We start from the raw sequence: 14592 nt of genomic DNA, 5'->3' as shown, positions 1-14592 counted from the left end.
TTATTTATAAGAGGTGGAGAAGGAAAACATAAACCAAATGGAGAAATAGAGCATTATATCAACTCAACCTTCTTGGTTTTCCTTCTGCAGCACTGGCTTGATCTCTGGCCCTGCTGCAATGCTCAGTCACTTCAGTCGTGTCCGACTCTTTGCGACCCTATGGACTGTAGCCCGCCAGGCTCTTGTGTCCATGGGATTCTCCAGGCAAGAATACTGGAGTGGGTTGCCATGCCCTACTCCAGGGGGTCGTCCCCACCCAGGGATCGTGAATGTGCGTCTCCTGCATTGGCAGGTGGGTTCTTTACCACTAGCACCACCTGTCTAGCCACATTGGCACAAACACAGTCTGCTCAAATGTCTTACCTTGATGAGCCGGTCCCCAGGTCTCAGCCTCCCATCACTTTTGGCTGGATCCTGAATGACGTCGTGAACATAACAACCAATGCTCTGATTGCCTTTGGTTACTGTGAAGCCCAGGCTTCCTTTTTCCGACTTATTTAGGGTAATCAGGAGTTCCACCTCCTAAAGAAAGAAACAGTGATTCTATTTTGCAGTACAAAGAGAAAGACAACTATTCTTTCCATTGATTAACACAGGAGAAAACTAAACCTTAAAAGGCTGCTTAACTTGCCCAAGTAAAGAAGGCAGGTATGTATGTCTAGTTCTAGACAGAAGGTACCGCTCCAACCTCTTGCCTGCCAATGCAAAATAAAAGTTGGGTTTAAATTCAACATTATGTGCTTGTCTGGAGATAGCTGACCCAGAACTTACTCAAGCTTCAATTCTTATATTTTCAGAATAAACAAACAAAACACCCATGCCAAGAGCAACAGAAGAAAGCTTTTCTTGGGTAAAAACATGAAGTCTGGGTGATTAAATATCACAACTTGATATATTTAGTTGTATGAAAAATTTTTATTTTAAGATTTTAACTGTGGCACAAGGGTTGCTTAGGGCTTCTAGGCGTGATGACAGATTTCTAAGGAAATCATCCAAAGATTATTTTCACTCTACTGCTGAGAATGAAATTGAAGATGTAGATGCTATACACACACACACACACAATTATAGGGAAACAAAGTGCTTGGAAAGATTAAAGTGTTTATGGGTTCTGACTAGTGATGGTTTTAATCTTTTCTAACTTTTCTATAGTAAGTATTTATTACTTAGGTAGCAAAAAAATGTATTAAAAGGGTGACTTTGAATCAGTGTTAAGGATATTATTCTTTTTTTCAAATTCAAAAAATACTATATTTATCAAAAATTGGAACTACCAAAAAATTTAGACTTCGTAAATTTTTTTTCAAACAAATTTTTTCACCTTTTACATTTGAAATTAAAAACTCCAAGTGGTCAGACAGAATGACAGAAATGACAAAACTCAGATTCTCTTTCTTTTTCTTCAGATGATTGTGCTATCACTGTTTATGTCCAAGGGATGTTATTTCTATTAGAAATGTGACTTCCAAAGTGAATTTGTAAGTTTAGAAGTTCTAGGGTTATTAGTATAAAGGATTCCATTTAGGCACCCATAAAACAGTGTGGAAGAGAATGAAATTACGTTCAAACTTGATTAAAGAGTAAACAGGTAACTCGTCGAGTTTGGGAAATAATAGGTACTGGGCTAGGTGCTCTATATATGTTATTTCATTTAATACTTACCACAATACCATGAGGTTACTAGTCCCATTTTACAGCTAAAATTGCTAAAACTCAGAAGAATTAAGTAATTCATCCATAGCATCTGCCAAATTATAGCAAGTCACTGGGAGAGTCAGGATGTGTACCCAAGTCTTTTTGTCTTTTCCCTGAATTCTTAGCAGAGAAACACGGCAGATGTGTTGTCTGTTTACTGAGCATAGATATGAGGCTGATCTAAAGGACAGCAATTTCCCTAAAGGGAAGCTGTGTATTTTACTTGAGGAACTACATTTTACTTGAGAAAATATAGAATGTTCTTTATACAAAGGAAATAACTCACCAGTTCAAAGTCTTCAAGGTGGTTTTCCAAGTCATTTTTCAAAGATGTTAAGCTTTCTTGTCTAGTTGGTTCAGAAGTGTGATGTGTATGATATTTATCCATTGCATTTATGGGAACAGATTCTGATTGAGATTGACAGCTCTGCCCAGGAGTTACATCCAGTGGTCGAGGGGGAAGAGGGTTACTACAGAGACAAAGCAAGACTATTTTCAAACACATTGCAATGCCAATATAGTAAGTTTGTACCACAGATAGAGAATGCTTAAAAAACATTTACACCTGCTTTTTAGTGAGATCATTTTTAGTTTGATTCTGGACTATGAATTTATTTCACATCTGTTATGTGCTAATATTACTGATTTTTATTCTCTGTCGATCTCTTTAAGCTGCACAAATCAGTGAGAAAAGTTAAATAAATATATTTTTGATTCCCAGTTGTTAATTTTGGAGCTAAGGCTGAAGCTAATGTTATCAGAAGCCTAATGTGTGTTTCAACATAATAAGAAAAAAGAAATAAAGAGCCTTATTCTTGTAGTTATTTTGGATGACATCATAGAAAAAAAAAACAAACAATAAAAAACTTGAACAAATACAGTTGGACCTGAATATACACAAAGTGAAAGAAAGTGAAAGTTGCTCAGCTGTGTCCGACTCTCTGCGACCCCATGACTGTAGCCCGCCAGGCTCCTCTGTCCATGGGGATTCTCCAGGCAAGAATACTGGAGTGGGTTGCCATGTCCTTCTCTAGGGGATCTTCCCAACCCAGGGATCAAACCCAGGTCTCCCGCATTGCAGGCGGATTCTTTACTGATGGAACCACCAGGGAAGCCCAAGAATACTGGAGTGGGTAGCCTAACCCTTTTCCACAGGATCTTCCCGACCCAGGAATTGAACCAGTGTCTCCTGCATTGCAGCTGAGCTACTAGGGAAGCCCAATATTGACAATACCTGCCCTCATGTTCTGGCTTATTAGGTACTTTCTGAGGATAGTAAAACATGGTACAAATGGGATCTTCTTGACTCCTGAGTGTGTCGTGATGACTTTGTGCCTGTGACATCATGTTGCTTAGAGTCTGTTGCAAAGCTGAGCTCCAGCTCATGTTTGGTATTTTTGCTGGAGCTTTCGCTAAGTCATCTTCTCCACTCCCACTGCTGTCACTGTAACTATCTCTCCGGGATGGGGACGTGCATGGTCTTCTGTTTTTGTCGGACATCTCATTTTCATCTGAGCTGGTGCCTTGCTCCGCACACGCTGTCTGAGGAGGGTCTTTGCTGTTGTTCAGAGGTACTTGTGCTGGAGAGTGCAAGGGGGTCTGTAACGAACACATTTAAAAAGGTCAGGGTGACAACGTATATTAACTTATATTTTCATTTAGGTGAAAATGAACAAATTAAACATCAGTACTTCCTGTTAAAATATTCAATTTTTTGATAAAAGTAATTTATGCTCATTAGAGAAAAAAAAATGGTATGTAAAAGTAACAACTGTTTATATTGTACAACTTGTACTTTCATTCAGAATTAGAGTCATAGTATATATTGTACTTTGCATCTTGCTTTCAAAATTTAGGTTTCTACCATAAGTATTTTCTGAGATCCTTAAACATGCTTTGCAAACACTGCATAAACTGTATAATAATCTTACAACTGGCTACAGCTTTTTATTGGATACAGAGTTCTTTCTAGCTTTCCACTATTAATAGAAATCTAGAACTTCTTTGTATGTAGGTTTTCATCTGAGTTTCTCATTATTTCCTTGCAATTTTCTGTAATAGAAATATAATTTTCTGTATTTAGAACATAAGATGTTTTTAAAGGCCTTGTTAAATATTTCCAGATTGCTTTCCAGAAAGATTGTATCAACATATATACTCAAGAACTGAGAGAATTTCTCAGTTCTTCCTATCTGATGACCAAAACCAATGTCGTCTCTTAAAATGCTAATGACAATGACCTTTCAGAAACGTTAGTTCCCTGTTAGTGTCTTTATAATACTCCCTCCTTCTCCCCAGTATAAGGGTTAAAGTTTCTGGGGCCAGACACTCCTGTCTTGGATACCCAGTGATCACGTTCATTGGTAATGGAACACTATTTTAAGTAGATAGGACAAAGGCTTTCAATTAGATTATTATTCACTTATGTGTGGGTTCCTAACTACTAGTATGCAATTTATAAATAACCATCAAAATAGATTTTGGGTCTTTTAGCTATTCCTTCATACAAGAGAGTGAAATGGACAAATGAATTGCCTACTCTGATTCCCAGTATTAAAAATTAAGGCCAAAAAAAAATCTTAAATAATTCTCATTTTCATCTAAACTAGCTCAGAAGGAAGATTATATTTTAAAATTTGATTCAATGAATAAATGGACAAAAGGTTATTGTAACCAATATTTTACATCTTTTACTACTTATGTTTGGCAAATAAATTCCCCAAATCCTAGAATCAGAAGGGAGAGAAGAGAAAGTGAATTACTTTATATTATAAACATCGAATACACTCGCAGGTTATGTGACCCATGTAAGATAATACTCCCAGCTAAAGAATTAACTAGGATGAAACCCAGAAGATCAATCAACGATGAAACCACTACAACTGAGTTAATCACTCGTTGACATTCTATAATAGTGTAAAGTACTTTTCCTCAGTCTCACCGAAAGAGCAGGGTCAATTTCTGGTAGCACCCCAGGTGGAGGTCTACAGAGGAGCAAGGATACTTCTGGAGACGTTCCCCTGAGAGCGGATATGACCTCCTGGGGGAACCATGAATGAGAAATGAAGACACGGTTAAACCATTTCATTCCGAAAGACCGATCTGCCTCATTAAAAATGCTGCACTCCACAGGCTGGGGGCTCACCTGTTGAGACAATCCTTTCAAAGAGGCTCCATTCACTTTTAAGATAACATCTCCCACATCAATTTGTCCACTTTCTGCAGCCGGCTGTCCAGGAAAGAGCTTTTTAACCCTTACTATGCTGGTGTTCATTTGCTCGGGTATAACATTATCCTCTCGAGAAAAACTGAATCCTAGGCCTGAGCTATTTTTCAGCAATTTCACCTCAAATGTATTCTCTGGAAAAAAAGGTATCAAAAAATGTGAATATTCTTAACAGGCTCTCTCTATGCATGTATAAACATATACAGTTTTTAATACATTATTAAAAAGCCCATTTCCACCATACTCACAGCTTTATATGCACTTATTGCACTCTTATTCTATACTCAAATCCCACTTTACAATCTGTTATTAAGAAAATTTAACTTATTGAACTGAGCTGCATGAACTAATAGGCTGCCTGATCAGAAAAGTGGGTTCTGAAAAAAAGATTCTAAAAAGGAAACTATGTCTTAATTCCATGTTTTATAAACTGCAGAATGACAGAGAAAAAGAGGGAAAAATCCAAGAAAGGAGACAGTGAAAGAAATTCAGACATAAATGGGACAGGTATGGTAAGAAGAACAAAACAAATAACAGAGAAGGGTTATGGGGAAGTGGATAGGTGACTTAATATTTAGGTGAGATATAATTTAATTCAGTAAAACTGTAACGCATGATGATAAAATTCTCATCAACAGAAGAAATTAAAAGAATAATAATCAGGAAAGCATGAAGAAATATATTTAAAGACATAGTAACAGAAGAAATAATGGAAGGACAAAAGACAGTAGGATTAAGTGGACATGCTAATCTTATTTTCATAATCAGGAAAGATGATATAGGTTGGGCTAATATTTTCTCCTTATTTTGGGGACTAATTCAGAATTGATGAAAGTTGTATAAGCAAAGAAAAATCTAAAATAAAGACAAAACAATGCTTATGTACCACCACCACCATTTATAAAGGACATTTATACCCATCAAAAGGAAGACAGATAAACTCAGAATGAAGAGTACTTCTGTATTATGACTACATTTAACCTTATGAAAAACTCACTACATTAGTCTTGATTTCCTTTTTTCATTGCGAGTTAGTGGCATGTCCAATTTTACTACCAGTTAGCTGGAAACGTTTGTAAGGAAAACAAGTATCTGGGAACTGTTAGTGAATTTCTATCAGAGTTAGCTTCACAAGTTCGTAAAATCAAACATATATAGAAAACGTAAGAGTCAAGGTTTCATATGGGTTTGAAGTCATTCTCAGCAGTTATTTATATTTATTTTTTTCTCTTACAAATTTTAGTTTGAATTTTACAACTATTTTAGGCACCATTAAATGACCATAATTTGTTTTGTGCCTGATTTCATTAGTCAAAGCCTTTCAGACTTCAAGAACTACAACTACGCGTGGTTCCCCCCTCCCTCCCCAAATTCAGTACAGTGCTGCATCAGGTTCTTATTTATACTTGACAAGAATCAAGAGACTCAGGATGAATTATGATCTGACATGTAAAAATCAAATTTTGAATAATCCAGGAATAAGTTTAAGGTGAGATGACAGCCTCCCAAGGTCTGACCTTCGGTAACAAAGCTGTAGTCTTTGACATGAATCATTTTCGTCATCATTTTTTCTGGGGCTTGACCTTGGGTGTCTGGATCAGAGACTGTACACTGGAGGACATGTTCTTTGGATGCTGGAGACTGTCCTTTTTCTAACAACAGATGAACCACCTGTATAAATAGAAGAGTGCCTTATTAACTAAGAATAAGGTTACATAAGAAAGCAAATAAATTTTCAGGACTTTGTACAGTTGGTGGTATAAAATCATTTAAAGTAACTCTCTGGTCTACCAAAACACAAGTAGAGGGAGGAAAAAACAGACAAAAGCAAGGGACTAAAAATGTCAAAATCAAGTTTTTTTAAATATTTTCTGTATAAAGAAGATAAATGATTAGAAAGAAAAAAATTCTATTATAAAAATAATATAAACACATTTTAGAAAATTCAGATACTAAAATAAAATCAGATAGCCATTGGGAAGCTGCTGTATGGGCACAGGGAGCTTAACCCAGAGCTTTGTGACAACCTAGAGGGGTGGGATGGGGTGGGAGGTGGAAGGGAGGTTCAGCAGGGAGGGGACACATGCATACTTGTGACTGATTCATGATCTTGTATGGCAGAAGCCAACATAATACTGTAAAGCAATTATCCTCCAATTAAAGATGGAAAAAAAATCATTATTATCTTAATAATATAAATACCATTATAAGTAATTTGTAAACTCCCTGACTTATAAATGTATTAGAACAATGTGAATTATCCTTTGGGTTGAAGGATACCTGGAAGTGAAAACCATTAGGTATTTGTAGATGTTTACGGAAAAAAAATGTTAAGGCAATCTCTCCCCTTCCTCCTGGCAGATCTCTGGTGATATCAGGGCTAAATGTGATATATAAAGCCTGCTTCCACAATAAAAATCCTCGTCATAATCCTTGCTTCCCAATTTGGAAGGAAAAAAATATGAGCATGTTTATTTACATTAATCAGGCTTTGTTTCCTGACTAATAAATTTGGAGATCTCAGTGAAACTGGTATTATTCACACATTATTATGTTCTGAGATATCTAGAAAAGGCTGGTATAATGATCTCTTACCTGTCCTGTATTTCTCAGTGTTTCCACAGCTTGCTTGTGGGTAGCCCCTTCTAGACTAACTCCATTGACAGCGAGGACACGATCACCTATAAATTAGGCAGTAATGATGAAAGAAGCAAGTCATAAAATAAGGATTCTACATGTTCTTTAATACCTTAAGGTCTTGTTTTATAGTAATTTGCTCGAGGAGAGACTCAGACAAATTCTGGACAAAAGTCTGTCACAGAGTTTCTTTAACATGTACTTAATTCCTTTCTCTATTCTACAGCTAATCTTAGGTATATTTTCAAACTGGATATTATATATACTATAAAATCAATTTTAATTATGAAAAAAATGACACACAGAGCTACAAACGCAGAGAGATGGGAGGTAACTAACCTAGTTAGTTCTTATTAGAAATGCAAATGTCATTGTTTTTACAAGGGCACTACCCCTTTCCAATTCTCTGGAAATTTGCTTCTTAAAAAGTACAAAGCATGAACTAAAACAAGATATTTTCTGATACTATATAGAGGATGGACTTTCCTGGTAGCTCAGATGGTAAAGAATCTGCCTGCAGTGCCTGAGACCTGGGTTTGATCCCGGGGTTAGGGAGATCCCTTAGGGAGGCCAAGGCAACCCACTTCAGTATTCTGGCCTGAAGAATCCCCATGGACAGAGAAGCCTGGTGGGTTATAGTCCATGGGGTTGCCAAGAGTCAGAAACGACTGAGTGACTAAGCACAGCACAGAGGATAAGCTGGAAATAAGATTCATGTTGTAATCTTAAAATAATATGTTCTTATTTTATATTATGAATAATTTGAAGGTCTTCATCAACTTTCCAATTTCTTCTTTATTTGTTGACATGATAATCCTTATGTAATTCCCATACCCACAAATACTCTACCTTTGTGAATTCTGCCATCAGACTCTGCTGCTCCCTTGGGAATAACAGCTTTCACATAAATGCCACCATGTCTGACACTGGTATTCACACCTCCCTAAGTGGAAAAAGACAAATAACGTTTTGTCACATGAAAAATGTTGCACTCCATCTTTCAGGTCTGAGACCTAGAAAGCATTCCATTCATCAGCCAAAGCAGCAGCATCACATTAGCACATGCAATTACTTCAATACCCAAGAATATTTCTAGTAAGTTTTCCAAATGCAAAAGCAGCTACGTTTTAGAAACATTCTTTTTTCAGAAAATAACGACATGCCAGATCTTTGCCTGGATGAGGGGGTGCTCTTCCTTTCAGAAATCTATACCATGCATTAGGCACAAATGGCAAGCAAAATCCAGCCATGAAATATTAGGGTGAGAATATAACTGTCAGAAATAAACAGCATATGGAGTAATATACTTCAGATCATATTTGCTAATCTGAAAATAAATCTCATGAGTCAATGGAAAATTTTCTTTTCACTTTAAAAGGTTTTGGCATAGAAGTTGTGCTACAGAGTAGATGAGATCTACTGAGTAGATGCTCCATCTCTTGTGGATATTCAGCTTTTATTTCCCTTCACAGTAGGAAGATAATAAAATTCTAAAGAAGTTACGGACAAGATAAAAAGGGTTACAGTATTGAGGACTGATAGAAAATCAGGTTTTCTTTTGGATCTCTATATGTTAAGAGTGTCATTTCTACCTTATTTCTAAATAGCGTTTCCTAACAAACAACATCCTTCAAATATAAATGATAATATTACACTTTAGGGTATAGTACATTAATAGAATTCTAAAGCAGTTGCATCAAATAGCCTATGCTCATATTTTAACTTCTTTAGAAGTATTACACATATTTTTGGGAACTTCTAATATTAAGCTACTAATCATATTTACATGCCAAGATGTATTATGAAGTGAAGGGCATATAAATATATATTAGACTTTAATTATTTATGATGTAGGTTAAAATTATTCCATGCTGATGTAGAAGCTGCCAAATATATATAAGACATACTTCTCAATTTTATATTTTTCAAGTCTTGTATTCAGATTAAACAAGTATGAAATCTCTGGGGGAAAACAGCATTTGTCTACTTTCTTTTAAACCACAGGAAAAAGTGACTAGAAAACATAAGTTTTTTAAAAAAAAGTCTTAAGATGTAATTCAATTTAAAGTTTTGCAAATATTTGACAAGTTTCCTTTTTGAAGCAAAATAATTCAAGTAATAAATTGGCATATGATAGGCTGCTGGAAATGGAGAAGAGAAAACATTTGAAAACCTTGTCGAACAGTACCGTGACACTTATCCCCAAGCTGTTATCATTTTTAGCCAGTTCAACCTCAAAGATATCTCCAGGTTTAGGAGGTGATGAAGGAAAAGTTTTAAAATTCATTTTGTTGGATGTATTCATGGAGGAGGAAGATTCCTTAACAAAGAAAAACAAACAAAAGCATTTCTTGTTAGAATCAAACAGAATTATTAATGGAAGATCTTTCTCTTTTTGAAAAATTAAGAAAAAGCAAGATACTAAAGGATAGAGTAGACTCAAAAATGATGAAGGCTGGAAAAGATCTTAAGGATCATCTAATCCAAGGCCTTCAGAGTTTAAAACTGAGGAAATTGAGATCTAGAGCCTAGAGGGCTTGCTTCAGGTAAAAAGATATGACTGAGGGAAGCCCAGAATCCAATTCAAACCTTGGCTTTTACATAATCCTTATCCAGTGCTTTTTATACACTCAAACTTAGGAAGCATTTCTATTTCCTTTAAAAAAAAAATCCATATATATCATGTAGTAGCTTTTAACTTGGGCCTTTAAGATGAGTAGGCCTTAAGTTTATTTTGCTAATGTTTAAATCCAATATAAACATAGGCACAACAGCTAAGCCTAATCTATAAGGACAGAACTCTCTCAAGAGGAATGCTGGAGACATTAACGAGGAATGTTTTTCAATGAACAAAGGGCTTAAGGTTCTTTTCTGAATCCACTTGTGAAAATGGGTCTAAATTATATCATGTCTAATATTTCTAGGAAATGGTCAATTTTCTATGTTATTGTTCTTATTATCATACATTCAGAACTTTAGAGTAATTTAGGCTGTTAATAGTAAAGTCACCTGTCCATTATATGAATTACTTAGGAACAATTTTTTCAGCTATTAAGTTCTCTTATTAATATAAATATTAAGTATGCAAGAGAGAAACAATTTATAGAAAACAATCATAATCTGGTTATTCATTCCTTTGTGTAATCACGTAGCAAGTTCCCAGAATAATAGCCATTTTGGAATTAGTATTCAAAGCTGCTAGTTTCTCTGAAAGTTAGCATCAAATGCAGTAGCAGTTAGTAGCATTATACATAAACGATTTCTCCTTTCCAGAATAATGTACTCTGTTCATAGTAGATTATTCTGCTCTATAATACATTTGCTGTTGTTTGTTTTGTTAAGTGGGGGGAAAAAAAATAAAAACCAAAATTCAAATTAAATGGTGCCTTTTTTGGTATGTGATGATCCTGACTGCTGGAATAAGTGGCTTCATCCATGTCTGAATCTCCACGGTCAGAGTAATCTGGTGCATCAGAAATGCCTGTATTTTTAGCTTTGCTTCGGTTACTATCAGTAGAAGTCCACTTTTTCTCGGTGGCTTTGGATATCACAGATGGGGAAGGGCTGCCACGCTGTGAGTCCTGCCAGCTTCGGTCAGCTGCATGGCTGGCAAAGAACCCGTTGACCTGGCTCTGTGACAAGCTGGCACTCTCAGTCCTGGAATCTTGAGAGCTCAGGCTGCCCTCCCGCAGGCCCCCAGACAGCCCAAACGAGCTCTCTGAGATGTGCCTCGGGGTGCCCCGTGGCCAGCAGTGGTCCTCAGAAGAATTTACAGTGCCGTCTTGCAGGTGGGAAGGCTTTTTCATGTAGTTTTTCGTGCCGTTGGCCATGTGCACAGGAGTAGAAGGCACTGCAAAGTCAAAATCAGCCCGTGAGGATGACAGGTTAGTGACACACACCTGGGCTCATACCCATGCACAATGTTCCCTGGTAGCTGCTGCGAGGATTTTACGCAGGATAACATGTGCACAACACCTGACCGGGGCTTGGAACCATGACAAGGTCCCAACAAACACTGAAGATGCTTTCTGTTTCCTTTGCCTTTTCTTTTGGTCATTCTTTGGGCAACTTCTATGGGAATGTGTACCCGCCTCACCTGAACTCCTCATTTCCATTCCCCAAGACCTGTTTCAAGTAAGTCCTCTGTGAAGACTTTCTTAATTCCCTATCCAGAGATAACTTGAATCTCCAAAGATCTTTGTTGAATGGTTATTTATATACTTGTTTTATATTGTCTTAACAAACTGCATGTTTTAGACTCCAAGTAATTATCAAAGAAGGTAATTCCATCCTCCTTACATATATAGTTCTTTTTAAAAGCCACTTAGGAAAGCTTTCCTAAGACGAAAATCACAGGTGACATGTGTAAAAGAATTATAGATACTACATGTATGTGGAATCTAGAAAAATGGTACAAAAATATGGTCTTTTACATATAAGTCTTTTATATATATATGTCTTTTATATTTCTGGCATGTTGGCATCCTTTCCCTTTTATAAACAGGTTCAAGACAGGACTTCATAGATAACTGTTATATAATTATATTAATTGGGCAATGATTAAGAATTTTATTTCTAATTTGGCCTAAGATGTGATAGAACACACCAAGTACTTGGAATTTACTCAAGTGATACTGATTTTGCACAACAAATAATTTTTATGCACGTAAAGAGGAATGAGACAGGAAATCTTGGAAGTGATGAATGAAAGACTTGTACTGATGCATAAAATTAAAGCAATCAGAACTACACATATTAGATTTCCAGAAAGGAAATAAAAGTTTAAATCTAATTTATGTGTCAAGGTACTGAAATTTTTGTGGGAACTGGAACAGAATCCACAGCTCAGAGACGTCCACAGTGTTACCTTTGGATAGCTTTTCTTTTGGCTGAGAGATAACCAGGGTCACATCTTCAGGTGCATTTTGCAAAATTTCAACTGCGGCATGGTGGCTGACCCCCTCCAGACTGACACTATTCACAGATATCAAACGGTCTCCTGTAAAAACAGACAACCCAGTGTCTTCTACAGCTAAGAGAAATTCAGGCTAAATCTTAGAAATGTTACCTCCCTCTCAACATTTTTGTTTTCCCCAACTTCTACTTTTGCCATCTGTGCAAATTCACTGTCAGTAAGTACTTTAAAGTGAAAGTGTTAGTTGGCCAGTCTTTGCGACCCCATGGACTGTAGCCTGCCAGGCTCCACTGTTCATGGAATTCTCCAGGGAAGAATACTGGAGTGGGTAGCCATTCCCATCTCCAGGGGATATTCCCAACCCAAGGATCGAACCTGGATCTCCCATATTGCAGGCAGCTTTACCATCTGAGCCACTAGGGAAGCCCAGTAAATACTTAGGAAATTCCCTAAATTCCCTAAAAATAAATACCTGGCTTTAAGCATCCATCCAAGTCAGCTGGTCCTCCAGGAGTAACTGAACTAATAAATACACCTAGATCCAGTCTTCCCATCTTTTCTCCACCAATAATTTGAAATCCTGTGAATCAGCACATTAAAATAAAATCTTCATGGGGAGGGGCAAGATACAGATTAGGAGACTAAAAGATATAAACTACTATGCATAAAATAAATAAGCTACAAGAATATATTACATAGTACAGGAACATAGCCAATATTTTATAATAACTATAAATGGAATATAACCTTTAAAAATTGTGAATCCCTATACTGTACACCTGAAACATGGCATTATAAATCAACTGTTTCAATAAAAAAAAAGTAAAAATGAAAATATCTCATGACACTGGTGCTTTCAAGGACTAATGATGAGTCTGTTTGACACACAGAAGTGTACAGACTTATACTGAATATGACTTAATAGGTAACACATGTGAGACGGGACTTAAATTTGGTGGAAACATTGCTTGTATGCATTTCACCTTTGGCATTTCCTGACTGGGCAAGTGGGAGAAGGGGACTCAGGTGGGGACAAGTGGGCTGGTTCCTCAATGCCCATGTTATGCAATCGACCTTTTCTCTTTGAATTCTCACAGACCTTGAAGAATCTCAGTGACTTACCTAAGCCATATTGTGCATCTTTTTTCAGGTTAACCAGAGTGATCTCCCTTTCTGGTGAAGATGCTATGCTCCATCTTTTGTGTAGCACATCTACGGGGAAATTGTAAGATACAATTAACATAACATGGTTAGGCATTGAGACTGTCTGCTTGTTCCAATTTAAACAATAAAGCTCACTATTAGATTGCTCAGTCACTTTAAAATCATATTTTAAATAATATGCTATTATCTATCTGCTGATAATGAGTTATAGTTTACCAAATAATTATGTTATTCCTTTATTCCTTATAAATGGTTCCCCGTGAAATCAGTACATTTCAGTTACAAACGCATAAATAGATCTCAAGAAATTTAATGATTTGAGCAAGTTTACTCAGTCTTCCCTGGTGGCTCAGATGGTAAAGCGTCTGCCGGCAATGTGGGAGACCTGGGTTCGATCCCTGGGTTGGGAAGATCCCCTGGAGAAGGAAATGGCAACCCACTCCAGTACTCTTGCCTAGAAAATTCCATGGACCGAGGAGCCTGGTAGGCTAGTCCATGGGGTCACAAAGAGTCAGACACGACTAAGCGACTTCATTTTCACTTTCACTCAGTTAGTACATTTAAGAAACGAACTGTAAACTTCGGTTGTTACACTCTATGTCTTTCTGTCACATCATAGCTGACCTCCTGAATTTGACAATGTTCAATATGTAAATCTTCTACTAATAAGTGGCTGATATTTCTACTTGTATGAGTAAAACATTCATGGTGAATTCTAAGGTTTATGAAGAGACAGGATTAATTCTTTTAAATCTGACTAACGACTTGGCTGGCACATTTATATTCTCAAAGGGCTTCAATTTATTTCTTATTTTATTTATGGAACAATCTCAGGAGGTAGGCAAAGAGATTTTTAGTCACTTTTTAGCAGATGAGGAATAATAGTTCATGACTTGCTCAAGATTATAGCGGGCATCACTGCCCAGCAGTGATTACCAAGTGTTTACCTTGCTGC

General features: G+C 36.7%; 1 protein-coding gene across 11 annotated transcripts in view; it reads right to left on the bottom strand.

Annotated features, from left to right (window-relative positions):
* The window catches only part of PTPN13 (protein tyrosine phosphatase non-receptor type 13), a 221429-nt gene that overhangs the window by 41649 nt on the left and 165188 nt on the right, over positions 1 to 14592 (bottom strand). For 6 of the 11 annotated variants that reach the window (XM_070372644.1, XM_070372648.1, XM_070372645.1 and 3 more), the window contains 13 exons: positions 13596 to 13685; positions 12946 to 13053; positions 12426 to 12557; positions 10945 to 11408; positions 9732 to 9878; positions 8408 to 8501; positions 7517 to 7602; positions 6439 to 6592; positions 4841 to 5055; positions 4637 to 4735; positions 2930 to 3294; positions 1982 to 2165; positions 364 to 522 (listed from right to left, as the gene is read on the bottom strand). In XM_070372644.1, the coding sequence (XP_070228745.1) occupies positions 364 to 522; positions 1982 to 2165; positions 2930 to 3294; positions 4637 to 4735; positions 4841 to 5055; positions 6439 to 6592; positions 7517 to 7602; positions 8408 to 8501; positions 9732 to 9878; positions 10945 to 11408; positions 12426 to 12557; positions 12946 to 13053; positions 13596 to 13685 (2297 nt within the window). The remainder of the gene's footprint in view (positions 1 to 363; positions 523 to 1981; positions 2166 to 2929; positions 3295 to 4636; positions 4736 to 4840; positions 5056 to 6438; positions 6593 to 7516; positions 7603 to 8407; positions 8502 to 9731; positions 9879 to 10944; positions 11409 to 12425; positions 12558 to 12945; positions 13054 to 13595; positions 13686 to 14592) is intronic. The other 5 variants (XM_070372646.1, XM_070372653.1, XM_070372647.1 and 2 more) reach the window with 2 other exon arrangements.

The sequence above is a fragment of the Bos mutus genome, chromosome 6 (assembly GCF_027580195.1).
Source record: "Bos mutus isolate GX-2022 chromosome 6, NWIPB_WYAK_1.1, whole genome shotgun sequence".
Taxonomy (NCBI): Eukaryota; Metazoa; Chordata; class Mammalia; order Artiodactyla; family Bovidae; genus Bos; species Bos mutus.
Note: the sequence above shows the minus strand (reverse complement) of the source record. Positions and strands in the feature narration are given on the sequence as shown.